Below are 15326 nucleotides of genomic sequence, written 5' to 3'. Positions count from 1 at the left end.
CAGCACAAACACAGTGACTCACCAGGAAGGTTCTCTGTGTTCCAAATGTGTGTGTACATCTTGTGTGTGGGTGGAGGTGTGCTAGGGATGCACATATATGCACTTCACTTGTGCTGAAAGTTAAATGAAACTTATAATAATGAAAGATCTAGCCTGCTCATGCTCTCATTCAGGAAAGGGAACATTTTGTGTGTGGCAAAATGAAAGTCTGTGGCATAAACAGGACTACTTTCTACTCACACTCTCTTGAAATCCCAACATGATAATGTAATGACAGAGTCCCTTGTAACCCACGTTCTGACCTGCCAGTATGAAGTGGGTACCTTCTCTTTTGATGTGATACTGGCTTGCCCAGGTATGCTGGAAAGGGCCTGGAAGTCAGTGTTTGGATTAAGATAAAGTTGGAGTTCCTCAGCTCTTGTCATAATTGTGTAATTAAACCACAGTGGAAAATTAAAGCCTTACAAACAATGCAATGTTTATTCTTGCCACAAAAGCGTATTGCCCAAGAGAAAACTGGCTTCTGTCTGAAGCCCTGGAAGTCTGACAGGCCTTCCCCTCACTCTGTCTTCTGATGACTCCTGAGCAGTGGTCCAGAACTGAAGCCCAAGCAGACTGTGTGCCAACATGCACACAGCATGGCCCCAGTGGCTACCACTGCTTCCAGAGAGTCCCCAGCAGGACTGGGAGAGTGCACTCCAACACCCACCCATGCAGCTGGAATGCTGCCTGTGAGAGCTCAGGGCAATGTGGAGCATTTATGCACAGCCTGCAAGGGGAACAAGTATTGAAGGTATTTTTCTGAATTGATTTAGATGAGGCATATATTGCTCTGCACTCAGCAGAGTTAGCTAGCTCCCTTCCTACTCCTTCAGTGGCCTGACTGACCATCAGAGCAGCTGGGGGTTGTGGTCTAAGGGAAACATCTACACTAGAGCACAGGGAATAGTTTTGGGTTAAGCTTGCTGGCACAAGAAGAAGACAGGCTACGAGACACAATACTTGTGAATTTTCCAGCCAGATATATGCCTCCAGAATATGAGTTGGATTTCAAAGACTCCCTGTACAACAGTTTGCAGGTCCTCTGCCAGCACTACACCACTGTGTTCATGATGAGCAGGAATTTGTAGAAATACTGAGAGGAAGGCAGAGAAATTCCTAAGAGAACTTAGTTCAGTTGTGTTTAGCAGTTTAATTCACTGCTAAAGACAGCACCAATGTCCAAAAGCTGCTTATGCAAGAGAAAGAATTATATTCCATTGCTGCCTAGAATAATTCAGTTCAGATGCTTTTCACAAGAAGAGGAAAAGCCCCTAACTTATCAACATCTGGGCAGACTCCATAAACAGCTTCCCTTCTGTGGCGTACTACACTGGCATACATTGAAACAGATATTTGAAGAACAAAAATTGTGATGTTGATGATATTACAGGCTCTGAATATTTCTTCCAAGGAAATGATGGCTTATGTTCTCCATGCTTTGCAATTAGGGCCTCGGAGAGGCTCTGCCACAAATACTGCCTAAAGCATTTAAAAATACTCTAGTTTGGCTCTACTTGCTGTTTGAACATGCTGTCGAGCTGTGACACTGGGAAAAGCTTCCAGACTCCAAATAGCTTATCAAAAAGAAAAGATTCCTTCTATTTACCACAACACTTTGACTAAGCTATATCCCAGGAACTAGACATTATTTCAGTGTTTGATCTCCAGGTTAAAACAGGTATTTAAGTGAGACAAGAATTGATCTTATACATGAAGTAAGGTTAAAAACTGATTAGAATCAAGAGAGAGCTCAAAGTGCTTCCAAATTTATCTGCTGCCAAGGACAGATGATATTAATCTTCATTTTCCTGCCAGAGGCTACAGGGAGAGGAAAGGGAGACAGAGGGTATTTATTTGGCCTAGTAAAGTCCTTGAAGAGAAAGACTGTGCCTCAGATTTTCCACGCCTACAGACAGGGCTTGTGATGATGTTCAGCCTTTGCACTCCTGGAATAAGTGGATACACACACCAGCAAGGCTGCCAGTCCAGAAGCCAGTGATATTCAAAGTAAAAGGCTGTGTTAGACATAGGCAAAATAATGTACCATTCTCACCCTGTTAGTAAAGGTTGAGCAAGGTACAGTCATTTCTGACTTTTAAAAGCATACTGAGAGGCAGACACTGAGCAGATAATATTGTGATCAGCCAAGTCTTGAATCCTTGCACAGGACAAGAGTGCCTGATTGACAAGTTTCTTTATACCTACCCTCACATCACGGTACTAAAGTAATTAACAAGATAGCCATGCTGAACAGGGCATGTCCCTACCAATCAGGGGAGGAAAGGCCTATGGACAAATACTTAGAGGGTCTGCATAATTATGCTCGAAGTACAAAATTAAATTTCCATTTTCCATGCCAAAGAGTTTACAGTCAATAGTCAACAGGTGAATTTAACAGAGATCAAGGAAGTGCAAGATCCCTGTCAGATGAACTGTAGCATATGCTGCAATCACACTCCTCACTAAAGCTGAGGAGCTGATCAAAATAATTGTAAAAAAGTATTGAAGATTCACACCGAATTATAAAATCCTGGGAGTGTAATTAATTCACCTAAAACACAAAATCCTTGGTTTAGTACTCCCTTTAACAATAACATCACCCCAATAACAACCAAATTAACAGATTTTGCTAAAATTCAGTATCCATTACTTAAATTTTTGGCACAACGGTTCCTACTCATGGAAAGAGTAATATTAGCTTCAAGTATCAAGCGCTGAGCATCAGGTATCAGTTTTCAAGTCTTTGAGAAGAGATGAGTTTTGAGCCACTACCTCTAGAATTTCTCCAGCATAATGGAGACAATTAGGTTTTCAGTTCAAGTTCAAAAATATCTTGCAGTCATCTCTTCATGCAAGCTGGCTTTCCCAACATTCAGAAGATATGCCCCTTAGCATTTATTTATTGTTCAAATCCACATTTGCAATATAAAACCTTCTATTCTTTTCTTTCCTGCCCTTCCTGTCTAGCAAAACAAACTTTTTCTAACCTTTTCATGCAAAATGGAACACCGTTATAAGATGAAACAGCTCTGATCCAGATTACATATTCTCCAAACATTTTTCCCAAAACAACAACCTTTCTCATTTTATTTCTCAAAATTTAGGCTACTTAGAGCTCAGCTGGAAACACCTCCTTTGCTGAGCTTGCTGCTGGGATAACTCAGAGTTTCACAGGAATCTACATCCTGGTAATTTCAATCTACTCTAGGAAAAAAAAATACAGCTTCTCCCCATACTTATTAATGAGAGAACAACACCACATGGCACCATCATAGCTGGGATTTGACTTTTCTAATGTTAGCCAGCTAAGAGTTGGAACTGGTTGCTTAAGATGCCAACTGTAGTTGGTGCAAAGATAGTGAATCCTCCAGAAAGTGGCACCATCAGCCCTCGACTGAACATCTGAGTGGCAGAAACCAGGGCACTGCTGCTCACTGCCTACAAAAAACTGACAGACACATATGGCTGCTGCAGTGGGTAGAAGTTCTCTTAGTGGCTAGAGCCCATGAGACTGCTTGGGAGCCTCCTGATTGTGGTTCACAGTTTGCCTCACAGGCAGGGTGCACTTTTTACAGATGGGTTAGGTACTGCAGTGATGTTACTCTGTCCTAATTCCCTGATCATTTCTAGCAACTAAACACCTTTCCTCAAATAGCCCTTCTGAAACTTGTTAAAGGCTGGCAGTGATTGCTTAATATTTCTAAAATATGAGTCAGGAAGAACATCTAGCTTTTTATCCAGAATAATTCAAGGCTTAACTGTACAGACTGTACTCAGGCAAGCCTTCCTTTAAACAAGTGCAGCTGGAATACTGGAGCTGCAAGATGTTATTTCTGTCCAATCTGCAATTTTCAGCCAAAATTCTAAATTTCATAAATTTAAAAATTACAGGTTTGAGGTCTGACAGAGTTTTGAAGGTGTACCTGAAACTCCTAATTTCTCTTCACATTTATAGATCTGCAATTATCAAGCGGTGAATTTGTAATTTTCAGTGCAGAACAAATCCCTTCAAATGTCTTGCAAATCCCCAGACCTGGGAATGTGCAGAGAAAACAAAAACAGACTGACAGAGATGAATTTATTTTACAGTTTTGAATTGTTGAGTTGACAAATGCACAAACTTATTCCAATGAGTGACGCCAACAGTGTGGAAACAATTGCCTCCCAGTCTCTCAGCTACACCGTGGAGCAGCAGCCATGCTCCATGTCAATCTACACCTCCCTGTACAGCTGCCTCACTTGCTTCTGGCTGGGGAAGGCACTGAGTTTGGCCCTTATAAGCTCATTTATGTTCATCATTGCCCTTGCAAGAACATCCTCTTAACTTGGGCTTAAATGGTTTTGATTCAACTATGTTGTTACAATGGAGAAAAAGCACATGATGTGCTGCAAGGAGAGTGGGATTGAGGAACAGCTCAGACTGCACTTCTTGTGAAGCCTTGCTCTCCACTATCTTTCTAGACACTCCTCAGCAGCCATTGCACCAAGAGTATATAACTTACAGACTTTCAGATTTTGGGCAGTCATGAGTGACCATAAAGTCGTGCAAAGACATGTGAAACAGCAGCAGGAGGAGGAATTATAAGATGCCACCTCAAAGGGAACTTAACTGAGAACTTCTGACCTCCCTTTCTCCAGGAGGTGCTCAGCTCTGGTGCACCAACCAGACCAGTCTGTGTCTGTACTGACTGCACCCTGACACTGAGGCAGGGAACTTGCCAGAAGCCCTCTCATCTCTGCACGCAGGGTTGTAAATCATGATGATGGGGGTCTGGGGTGTGTGTTGGGGGGGAATCTCTCCTGCCGTCCTGATGCATTTTCACTAGTCCTAAAATCATGAGCCAGACACAGTTAGCGTGATAAAAAGGGGTTACCTTTCTATGGATCCTTATATTCACAATCCTTATATGCAAAATTCGTCAGGTGGAAAATGTCAAAGATGCACACACTGCATAAAGTGTATACATTTTAATAAGTTTTACAAATTAGCATTTCTGACAAGAATCCCCAATTAAAAGCATAGTTGGTGAGGTAATCCCCCCAGTTCAACTCCTTTTCAAATTCCCCCTCCTCTAGATAGGGACTAAACTGTTTATAAAAATATGTCTCAAAGAGCTGGTCTCAACTTTGGTTCCCAGGAAGAACCAATATAGGATAGGACCCTCAGACCCCCAGCTTGGAACCTTTAGAATGTGTTTTGTCTTTCTGCTTATCAGGCAGGGTCAGGAAAAGTACTGGAGATAGGCTACAAATACAATAATAGGATACAAAGCTACAAATTGTCTTAGGCTGGAAATGGATGATGTGGCTGGGGTGTGTATTCTATGGCCATCTGCTAGAACCAGGTGGGGCAGTTTCTTCTGTTAATTGGGCCACCTGTTAAAACCAGGAGGGGCAGGTTTCTTTATCTCTTCCACAGCCAATCCTCTATCCAAGAGATCTCTTCTGTTCATGGCCAGTGAGTGTCCCTGCATGGCTGAGAAAATTCCATCATCCTAGTGGGAAATTCTCTGCCCAGAGGGAGGAGCCAAGCATTCCTACCTGGATATAATCTCACTTTTGGAACCCCCACAGCAGCCTTTGCCCACTGCATGCCCAGAGGAGCCCAGGCCCATCTCGCCCAGCCCTGCAGCTCCAGAGGAAAACTCCCCCCTTGTGCAGGATCCTGCTCCAGCAGAAGCACAGCTGGCACTGCAGGAGGGCTGAGCCACCCTGGGATGGGGCTGCTGCCACCACCCTGACCCACAGGGTGCCAAATCCTATTCTGTTAGTGGGGTTTTTTTTGTATTAATGCATTTTTATTTTTCCTAATAAAGAACTCTTATTCCTACTCCCATATCTTTGCTCGGGAGCCCCTTAATTTCAAAATTATAGTAATTCAGAGGGAAGGAGTTTATATTTTCCATTTCAAGAGAGGCTCCTGCCTTCCTTAGTAGATACCTGTCTTTTCAAACCAAGACAAAATTTATGTGTAAAGAACACAGAGAATATGTAAAAGACAAGGCAAAAAAAAAAAAAAAATCAATTCAACATCAATCTGAACTGATTTTGAAGCTAACAAAAGATACCCATTCAAGCCTCTTCCTCTGCCAACCTCTGAGATGTCTTACCAGTGCCAGTCTATTTTATCACCTAATGCACAAGCCCATTCTCCTTGCAAGCATTTCTGTGGTTTTTGGAAAGCATCTACTGAATAGTGGTATCATCAATTTGTTCAAATTTTCTGACTCATTACTAATTGCACTTTGTTTTCTACAATTTAGGGAAGATGGTGAAAATCTTCCTAAAAACCTTCAAGGAACATTTCATTCGTCAGCACAGCTTAGAGATTTCATTTTTCTATGTGTCATCTTACTCCCTACAAGGCGCCTGTCTCTCACTATAATTAGTGGTATTTTAAAGCTTATGCATGTAATTCTAGTCTTTGCAGCTCCATTCACTTTGATGATGCGCTGCTGCTTCACATCCACTGAAGTTCTTGCCTGTGGCTGAGATTTTAGGTATACATTTTAAGAGAAAATTAAGAGAAATCTGGGTTAGTTTTATCCTTGGTTGCTGGCCCATGAAGCATTATAAATATTCTGCCTTGCCATGAATGAAAAGACTCAACTAGTGCACTTCTGTGCATTCTGATATGGTACCAACCACACCCATAAACAGCATTTCAAAAGGATAACAAAAAAAAAAAATTAAAAAAAAAATAAAATAAAAAAATCAGCCTTGGCATCTGAAACAGATTTCCAACACCCTCTCCCAGCTCTCTGTGCTTCCCTTGGGCTATCTGAGAAATAACAGATGCAAATGGGTTACTTTTGAAAGCACAGCATTTCCTCCCCAGCTGATGCAGTGTGAAAATCCATCTGAAGCCCAGCAGACATACCCATGAGCAAGTTGCCTCTGAGCTTTGCCAGCAATGATCCATTTCACCATACTGAGCCATAAAGAGAAAACCAGACAAACACCTCCTGGCTGCATCACAGAGCAAGAGAAGCCCTCATTTCTCCCCACTGCAGAATACCAATTAAATCATGTTTCAAGCCATCTATTCCTAGTAGGAGCTTAATGCAGTGCAAAGTCAGCTTATTTCTTCCCCTAAAAGCACTCTCTTCACACACCACACACAACCCCCATCAGGTGGAATGATTTCTCTCCTCCTCTTTGTTTCTGTGGCTGGCAAGTCAGAGCTGAAGGAAAATCAGTCTGCTGTCTGATGAGCTTTTGATAAAATTCCAGGCTGAAGCACTGCACTTCTTGATTTATTTAGCATTCAAACATCCCCAAGAGCTTCTTCAGTTTTGCACCCCTGCCTTTGGCAGTTTCAGAATGCAGTTTTCTCTGGAACAGCTCGAAGTTAAGAGAAGTCCTTGTGCCAGGTCCAAACATACCACTGGTAAAAGGATAGTGTGTCTTGAAATGACACTTTTGGGCTGCCTATCTGTACTCCTTTAGTGATTTGCATGATATGTTTATGTACTAACTTGCCCAGATATATACTGGGTTTTTCTCTGCTTGTTTTTCCTGTGGCTGCTGCTCTCAGCACTTCCAGTTCAGGCTATAAAGAAGTTTTCTGTTTGTTTCATGTACCATCACTAAAAGCAAATAGCAAATAACAGCTCATTTCAGCCAGGGTAATACTGCTGCCAGACATTAAAGAACTGAGCAGACACAAGGAAATGAAATTAGCTTTCATGTGTTGCTCTCACAGAGCCTATAAAGTTCAACTGTAGAAACTGGAAAATAATTATCCTAAAACTTCTTGTCTAGACTGAGCAACTATGGCATAAAGGAGACATAAAGGAAAAATTTAGTGAGCTTCTCTTTGCCCAACCCACAGCTCAGTGGCTACATATCACTGGAACTAAAAAATGCTTTAGCTTCAGTGACATTTTGTTCACCCAGCAGATTTCCCCTGTAGTGCCCACAGCAGTAAAATGCCACGCTGTGCCATCCTTCACTGCTCAGCAAAGACTCTGAGCAGTTCTTTAGAGCTGATAAGGAAATTCAGCTGTCTAGGCATAGTGATTACAAAGAAACACAATTTGCTGTGGCCTCCTGGTTCGTGTATAATTGTTACAGTGCAGAGGGAGTGACAGAGAGGAGGGGGACAGAGTACCATGGTGCTGGTTTTGGGCCCTAAGTCCAACAGCTGGGCTTGCATGAGGAATGCTAATCCAGAAGCAGTGTGAATTTGTGCTGCTGGAGCCCCTGCACACCCACATCTGCTGCACAGTATGGCAAATGCAGTGGGGCTCCCATGCAAAATAATCACGCCTTCAAAATAAAGGCAGAAGTACCTTTGCTCAGGCATTATCTCCTTGACTTTATGAGTAACTGGCTACTATGCAGATCCTGGAAAGCACTGAATGTTGTTATTTACCACGAAAACAGGATCAACACCTTAGAGATATCTCACTGTTCTTTTCCCTGGAAGACCTATAGCAGGCACAGGGCTGCAATGTTATGTTTTGATCCAATTTATTATTTCTTTCTAAGGCAGAATTAGGCAAACCTCATTGTTCTCTAAGTTCCACTATCACTTCCAATACTAATACTACACATATAAGTATCTGATCTGGAAACACTGTACATTCCAGATTTCTGGAATATTCTGTTTTCAGGACAAGCAAATGGGGAGCATGTTATTGACCCTGATATCCTGTCCCTGGAAGCAGCTGAGAAAGGAACCTTTCATAAAGCACTCATGTTGCCATTGCTGTGACTCAGGAAATAAAAGGAAGCTGAAGGCTCTGGGTGTTTTCACCATAGGGTTGTGTCTAGAATCAATATGAAATACACAGGTACTCTTTACAGAAAATACATCAACATAATTGTTTGCATCCACAAGACTGAGTTGTCCATATTTTTAGCATAGATATTGGTAAGCTGTGTTCTTTTTCCTCCTTTGTTCTTTTCCTTGCCTCTTTGCTGCTAAATCACATAGAATATCTACCAGGTTACTATTGGTTTTTTAACACCTTAAACATTAACAGAATGTATGGCTTCCTCTAAGATAAACAATTCTTCCAAATGGGAAGAAAAACAAATTGCTTGAACATAATTTTGGCTTTTACTGTCATCTGTGTTAGCATTTCTGCTTTGCTCAAAAATGAGAGAAGACTTTTCCAGCTCTGCTTTGTAGAGTATCAAGCAGAGACTCTGAAGAGGAAGGTACAAGCACTAAACCTCAGCAAGATTTATGGTACTTCCTATCTGACTTTCGCTCAGTCTCCAAAAGATTCTGCTTAGCATGAAAGCCTCCATTTTTATTGCCCCTTCCAAAATGTGGTGAATTCTGTCTGTAATAACAGGGGATTCAGCAAAGCCAAGTGCAAGGTCCTTGATGTGGGTCAAAGTAACCCCAAGCTCAAATACAACTGAACAGAGCATGGATTGAGAGCAGCCCTGCCAAGGACTTGGGGGTGCTGGTGGATGAGAGCTGGACCAGAGCCAGCTGTGTACACCTGCACCCCTGAAACCAACCACGTCCTGGGCTGCATCCAAAGAAAAATGATCCTCAGGTTGGGAAGGGAATTCTGCCCCTCTGCTCTCATGACCCCACCCTGGAGTACTCTGTCCCCAGTATAGGAAGGACATGGACCTGCAGGAACAAGTCCAGAGGAGGGCCGTGAAGATGCTTAGAGGGCTGGAGCACCACTGCTACAAAGACAGAGAGAGCTGAGATTGTTCTGCCTGGAGTAGAGAAGGCCTTGGGGACTCCTTAGAGTCCCATCCAGTTCCTAAAGGGGCTCCAAGAGAGCTGCCAAGAGACTTCAGACAAGGGCCTGGAGTCACAGGATAAGGGGGAATGGCTTCAAATTGCCAGAGGGCAGAGTTTGATGGGACGTTGGGAAGAAATTCTTGACTGTAAGGGTGGTGAGGCGCTGGCACAGTTTGCCCAGAGAAGTGGTTGATGCCCCATCCTTGGAACTGCTCAAGGCCACATGGGAGTGGGCTAGAATTAGATGATCTTTAGAGTCACCTCCAAGCCAAAACATTCTGAGAGCCTCTGATTTCATCACCCTATACACAGGTTCAGTCTTTAGCTGAAAGCAAAGCTTATGAAAATGTGCCTCACTGCATAACTGCAAGGTATGAAATTACCTCTTTTTTCAGGGCTTAATCACATCAAGACATCTAATTTCTGATGAATTCTTGTTCTTTCTGTGAGAACAGAAATTGCTGATCCGCCTTACATTCTTATGTTTACACTTATATACATCCTCCAGTTTATACAGTTTAAACCCTGTTCCTGCTTATTTGAATCCAGGAGTAAGAAAACCAGTTAAGTGTAGTAACTGGCCCCTTCCCCCATCTTTACTCTGGGAGGCATTTACCAGGTTGGAGGCTGCAACCGTAATTAACTTCACCCAACACAATACATGTAATATAAATGGCACAGGAAAAGGCAATGTGCTCTGTAATCCTGCTAACATATACATGGATTGCTTTTCAACTGGTTTGATTTAAACAAACCTCTTACTTGTTTGTACTGATAAAAACTAAGTAAGCAGCAACTGATGACTCAGGCAGAAACGTATCTATGGCATGGAGTGCAAAGTCCTGTTTGAAACTTTTTAATGGATCTCAGGCATTGTTAATTTTCATGTGGCAAGATAGTTTCTGAAGATTGTCTTCTTCTTTGCCATTTAACATCACTTAAACAAACAAGGGATTTGGAGAACAGAAGTAGCTGTACAAGGCAACTCAAAATGTCTCCTATCCCACGCCTATCACAAAGGTGCACACAAGAGAGTAAATAACATATGGGTGAACATTAAGAGTGGAATCCTTACCTGCCCTCCTTTAGGCTGGTATTTGATATTATCTGTTGACCCAATTTTGGACCTGACATTCTTGAGGTCAGGTAGAGGCTGATTAATAACTCGTAGCTGCTTTGGAGTGGCTGGAGATTTAGGAGGAGTGCGAATTATGGCAACTTTCTTCTCAGTAGGTACCAGAATTGCAGATTTGGGGGTCCCAGGAGTGTGGGGAGTTCTGGAGTAACTGGGTGTCCCGGGAGTGCCTGGGGTACGTGAGGCATAGCTTGGTGGTGTCCCTGGAGTGATGGCAGTGGAGCCAGGAGTAGTGGGGGTAGAAGTTCCACTTTTTCCCGTTCTGCTACGAATTGGCTCTGATCCTACATTCAAGAAAAAAAAAACAGCTTTAGAGCCACAGAAGTACAGCTCTTCTTCCCTTTGTACTCCCAAAACTGCATCCCTGTGTGCCAGGTGAGACAGCTCTTAAGATGGCACTGCTACTGTTGGAACAGCAGCTTGAATGGGCCTCTGTGTGTCTTACTTGGCTAATCAAGCTGCCAGGAATTACCTTGCCATGAGAGGTTGAGGGAATGCCCCCAGAGTGACTGAGCTCTCCATTCTGTAACACAGGAGTGCTTTCCACAATAGCTCTGCTTTCTGCAAAGCTGCCCAAACAAGGCACATCATCACATTTGTTTCCATTTTGGGCAAAGGACAAGAAGCATCCTTGGAATCCAACCTTTGGGACTTGATGCAGCCAATTTCAATGGATCTGGACAATAAACTATAAAGCAGTAAAAATTCTGATGATATTCCTGAAATGAAAAGCTGAGTGAGTGCCTGGCTGGTGCAGATGAACCCCAGGTGGGCACTCAAATGGAGCACAAGCTATAGCTCTGTTGTGTCGATGGGTAGATGTCCTCACATTCAATTGCTATTTTTCATTAGTGCTGTGGAAGAAAACCATTACCAGAGGCAACCTTGATAAAAAGTCACATTTTACTTACTTTTGCATGCAAGTAAAAAAATGCCAATTATATCATTTTGTAGCAGCTCCATTCAGTTTATGGCATTGCTAGTCCTTTTCACTGGGCATAATGATCAGTCTAGCTGTGCTTTCTGCAGCCAGATCTGCTCCTAACTCTCAAACATAAATAAACAGAAGCTGAGATATCTCCAAAGTAAAATTTTGCTGAGAATACTTATGGAGAGAAAGATCAAAGTAACTCTCAAAACCTGGGAACCTCAATGCCAAATGGGTGCATGTATGTTTTCACTCTTCAAATGTTCAGAAATTATAAATCCAATGGGCCTCTCAAAAGCATCCAGTGGGACTAAACACATTGTAATTTAAAGTATCTGCTGATCATTCTGTTTATGCAATGATGGTGGCCCAAACCCAATGCTCTCCTGCCCCTGGGGCTCAGGATACACTCTTTGCTCTACATGTTTCATTAGGCAAACTGAACATATTCCACTCACCTCCCATTTCTCTTAAAAGATTTCTTTCTTTCCAAACCAACCCTAAAGCTTCTCACTGTACCATCTGAGACAGAAAGGGAATTATTTTTTCCCCACCTTCTTGCAGGTTTGGTATATTTATTTTTCATTCCTCAGCCCCTTACTACACTGCCAAATGCTCCTGGTCAGGAGAATGGGCTGGCTGCTGTGGCAGCTGGAGGTCACTCTGCCTTCAAAAGGTCTCCACTTTATCTTTGGAGCATCACTTATGAATTTCAAAGGACTTTTTTTTTCAGAATTTAATCATCTAGTTCCCATAGGCTGTCTTAAAAGGGGCTTAGATTGGTTTTTAAGGAGAGAAGATCAAAGGAAATCCTGTTGGAAAGCAGGAAGCCACATGTGGGTTCTAAGGCCTGGCTAAAAGTTCTGGGGTTATTTAGTAAATTGTCATTGTCCTGTAATTTATTTTGCCTTGTGATTTGATAACTTTGGTCCTCATAAAAGGAACCTAGCTGGTTCACTATCTTAACTGCCCCTAGTGAGTCACTGCTAGTTTACACCTCAATTCTCAGCAGAAATTTTACCCTAGGAGTAGAGCATAGGGAGATAATTACTGGGAAGCAGCAAATAAATGACTGTAACTATCAGGTTCACTTTTCCAAGATGCATCAGAATATTTCAGGTTGTCTGCATCATTTTTGACTCATTATTTCTTGCTGCTATTTGTAAATGCTCTGTGTTAAATACCTCACCCAGCTCTGAGCTCCCTACAAAGGCATTTTCTAATATCAGCAATTAGTCTGAGCAGCAGTTTTGCTCTGGGCACTGCAGGTGCATCCTGTCCCTCTTTTCAGGCACTTGGCATATGAACAAAAACCATTCTGTGGGCTCTAATTTCCAACAGCACACCCCAGACCCACTCCTCTGTGTCAAAGGCAGGGACACGTGATGCTGTGCAATGTCACAAATCTAACGAGGATGGAGACAGCCACAGAAATAGAAGAGAAGGTTAATATGCAAAAAAAAAAAAAAAAAAAAGGCCAACATACGGGTAGTCCGTCGTACTGAAGAGGAAAGAGAAGCTGAGAGGGAGAGGGAGTTCTCCTCTCTGTCTCGATCTCCTGACACACCTCGTCGGGGAGGAAGGATGGAGGAAGGCCTTGGCAGAGATGAACGCTTCTCAGGGCTCTTGCTCACTCCATCCTAATAGCAGCACAACAACAAAGGAAGGTTTAGTTTTCAAAACTCACTCTTTGGGCTGTGATTTCCTGTATTAGGGGGAAACCTAATCCTACAGGCCCAGTTTGCTCCTCTCACAGGAACCTGCGGGGATCAGTCACACTCCATGCTCTGCTTTAGCTCCCTGGTGCCCCTCTACTGCATCAAAACATCTTCTGATGACTATCCTGAGACATCTAGGGATATTCTTGGATATAAATATGGATGGATCCCACAGTTGGCTCTTACTAAGGAAAAAAAGTGGGGGTCTTGAGTGCAAATTGAAAGTAAAAACTCTCTAGAGCTCAAATGTCAAATACCTATGTGAATTTACCTGCACTACACCATACACTGGATTGGTAGGTGTTGTGTGATTTTTGCATATTCAAACACTAATTTGTGAATTTCTTATAGAGATAAATTTTTAGCTACAGGTTTTGTTGGTTTTTCTGTTGGTTTTTTTTTTTTTGTTGTTGTTGTTTTTTGTTTTTTTCCCTAAGTGTGGGATCATAAATCCTATTGTTTTAATTCCTTCTCTAATAAAATGTTTACTTTTTGAAATCAGTGCATACCTTCTGTTTACCAAAAGTAAACCCCTCTTTACCATTAAGGCAATGGACTTGTATGTTAGAATATTTTTGAGCTTATGAAATGTACAGCCAAAGACAGATCAGCACAAGCAGACATTCTTCCTGAAGACAAACGATGATGGTCCCAACCAGTAAAAGACACTCCAAGTACAGCATTAAACAAAAAATGTAAGTCTATGGCAAAACCAATTTCTAAATGGGGATAGTTAACTCACCATAATGTAGATTTGAAACACATGTTAAATGTAAACACAGAGAAGCTGGAATGGACTGCCAATCACCTTTTGAAATTTATACTGCAACTTCTCCACAAAGTCCTATGCATTGACTAAATTTGGTTCCTTGAGATTTCGATTCTGCCCTATTCTATCACCTACTGTTAGTAATTAGAATTGTACCCTCCTATGCTGGAGACTAAATTTGATTTTGAAGAATATTAACAGGTCAAAAATTACATTTTTTTTAAACCTGGATGGCAAATTAGTACTGCTGTTCTTTACCACCTACCCACTTGTAAATGGCTGTAATTTATTGGCAGTTAATGAAGTAGCATCCATATGATCAACAGAAAGAAGTTATAAGTTTCTAGTTATAACTTCACTTACGTTTCCTCTGGAGTATCTCCATTTTTATCCACCTTGTAGCCTGCTAATCAGTTTTCCTGCCACTAGATGTTAAGTTATCCCACAGGAGCTTCGCAGAGAATTACTGAAATTCAGTGGGGTAGATAATATGTTTCATGGAGTTCACCTGTGCATCTCTGACTCTCTTCACCAACTCTGCTACCTTACCTTAGCATCTGATTTTGAGTCTCTTGGGCCTGCAGAGGAGGGCCGAACAAAATAACTGTCTGTATCCAGACATGTGGCCCTTTTAGTGGTTAATGAGCAAGCTGAGCTGGGTCTTGGAGGAAGCAATGACTTTGCTCTAGACTTTGAGGCAGGAATCTTTGACAAAGAGGCAGTCTAGTCATGAGAAAACAAACAAAACACAACATGAAGCTGGACAAAATGAAAACACATGCAACATGGACCAAAAAAAAAAAAAAAAAAAAAAAAAAAAAAAGCCAAGCTATGAAAAATACTTTTCCTGTGTCTGGTAATGGTCTATGCAGAGGTGACAATCATGGAAGTTTCAGTTTGTTTTGTTTGACTGAAACCACCTTGGTCTGGACGGAGTTACAGATTCTAGGAATTTGCCTTTTTCTGCAGATGCTATTTTGGTCTTGTGTTATTAGGAAAAAAAAACTGGTGCCAGG

General features: G+C 42.0%; 1 protein-coding gene across 43 annotated transcripts in view; it reads right to left on the bottom strand.

The window, feature by feature from the left end:
- MAP2 (microtubule associated protein 2) overlaps positions 1 to 15326 on the bottom strand; it is a 233372-nt gene that overhangs the window by 10602 nt on the left and 207444 nt on the right. For all 43 annotated transcript variants that reach the window (XM_077785165.1, XM_021532516.3, XM_021532517.3 and 40 more), the window contains 2 exons: positions 13310 to 13463; positions 10836 to 11179 (listed from right to left, as the gene is read on the bottom strand). In XM_077785165.1, the coding sequence (XP_077641291.1) occupies positions 10836 to 11179; positions 13310 to 13463 (498 nt within the window). The remainder of the gene's footprint in view (positions 1 to 10835; positions 11180 to 13309; positions 13464 to 15326) is intronic.

This window comes from Lonchura striata, chromosome 8 (genome assembly GCF_046129695.1).
Source record: "Lonchura striata isolate bLonStr1 chromosome 8, bLonStr1.mat, whole genome shotgun sequence".
NCBI classification, from domain to species: Eukaryota; Metazoa; Chordata; class Aves; order Passeriformes; family Estrildidae; genus Lonchura; species Lonchura striata.
Note: the sequence above shows the minus strand (reverse complement) of the source record. Positions and strands in the feature narration are given on the sequence as shown.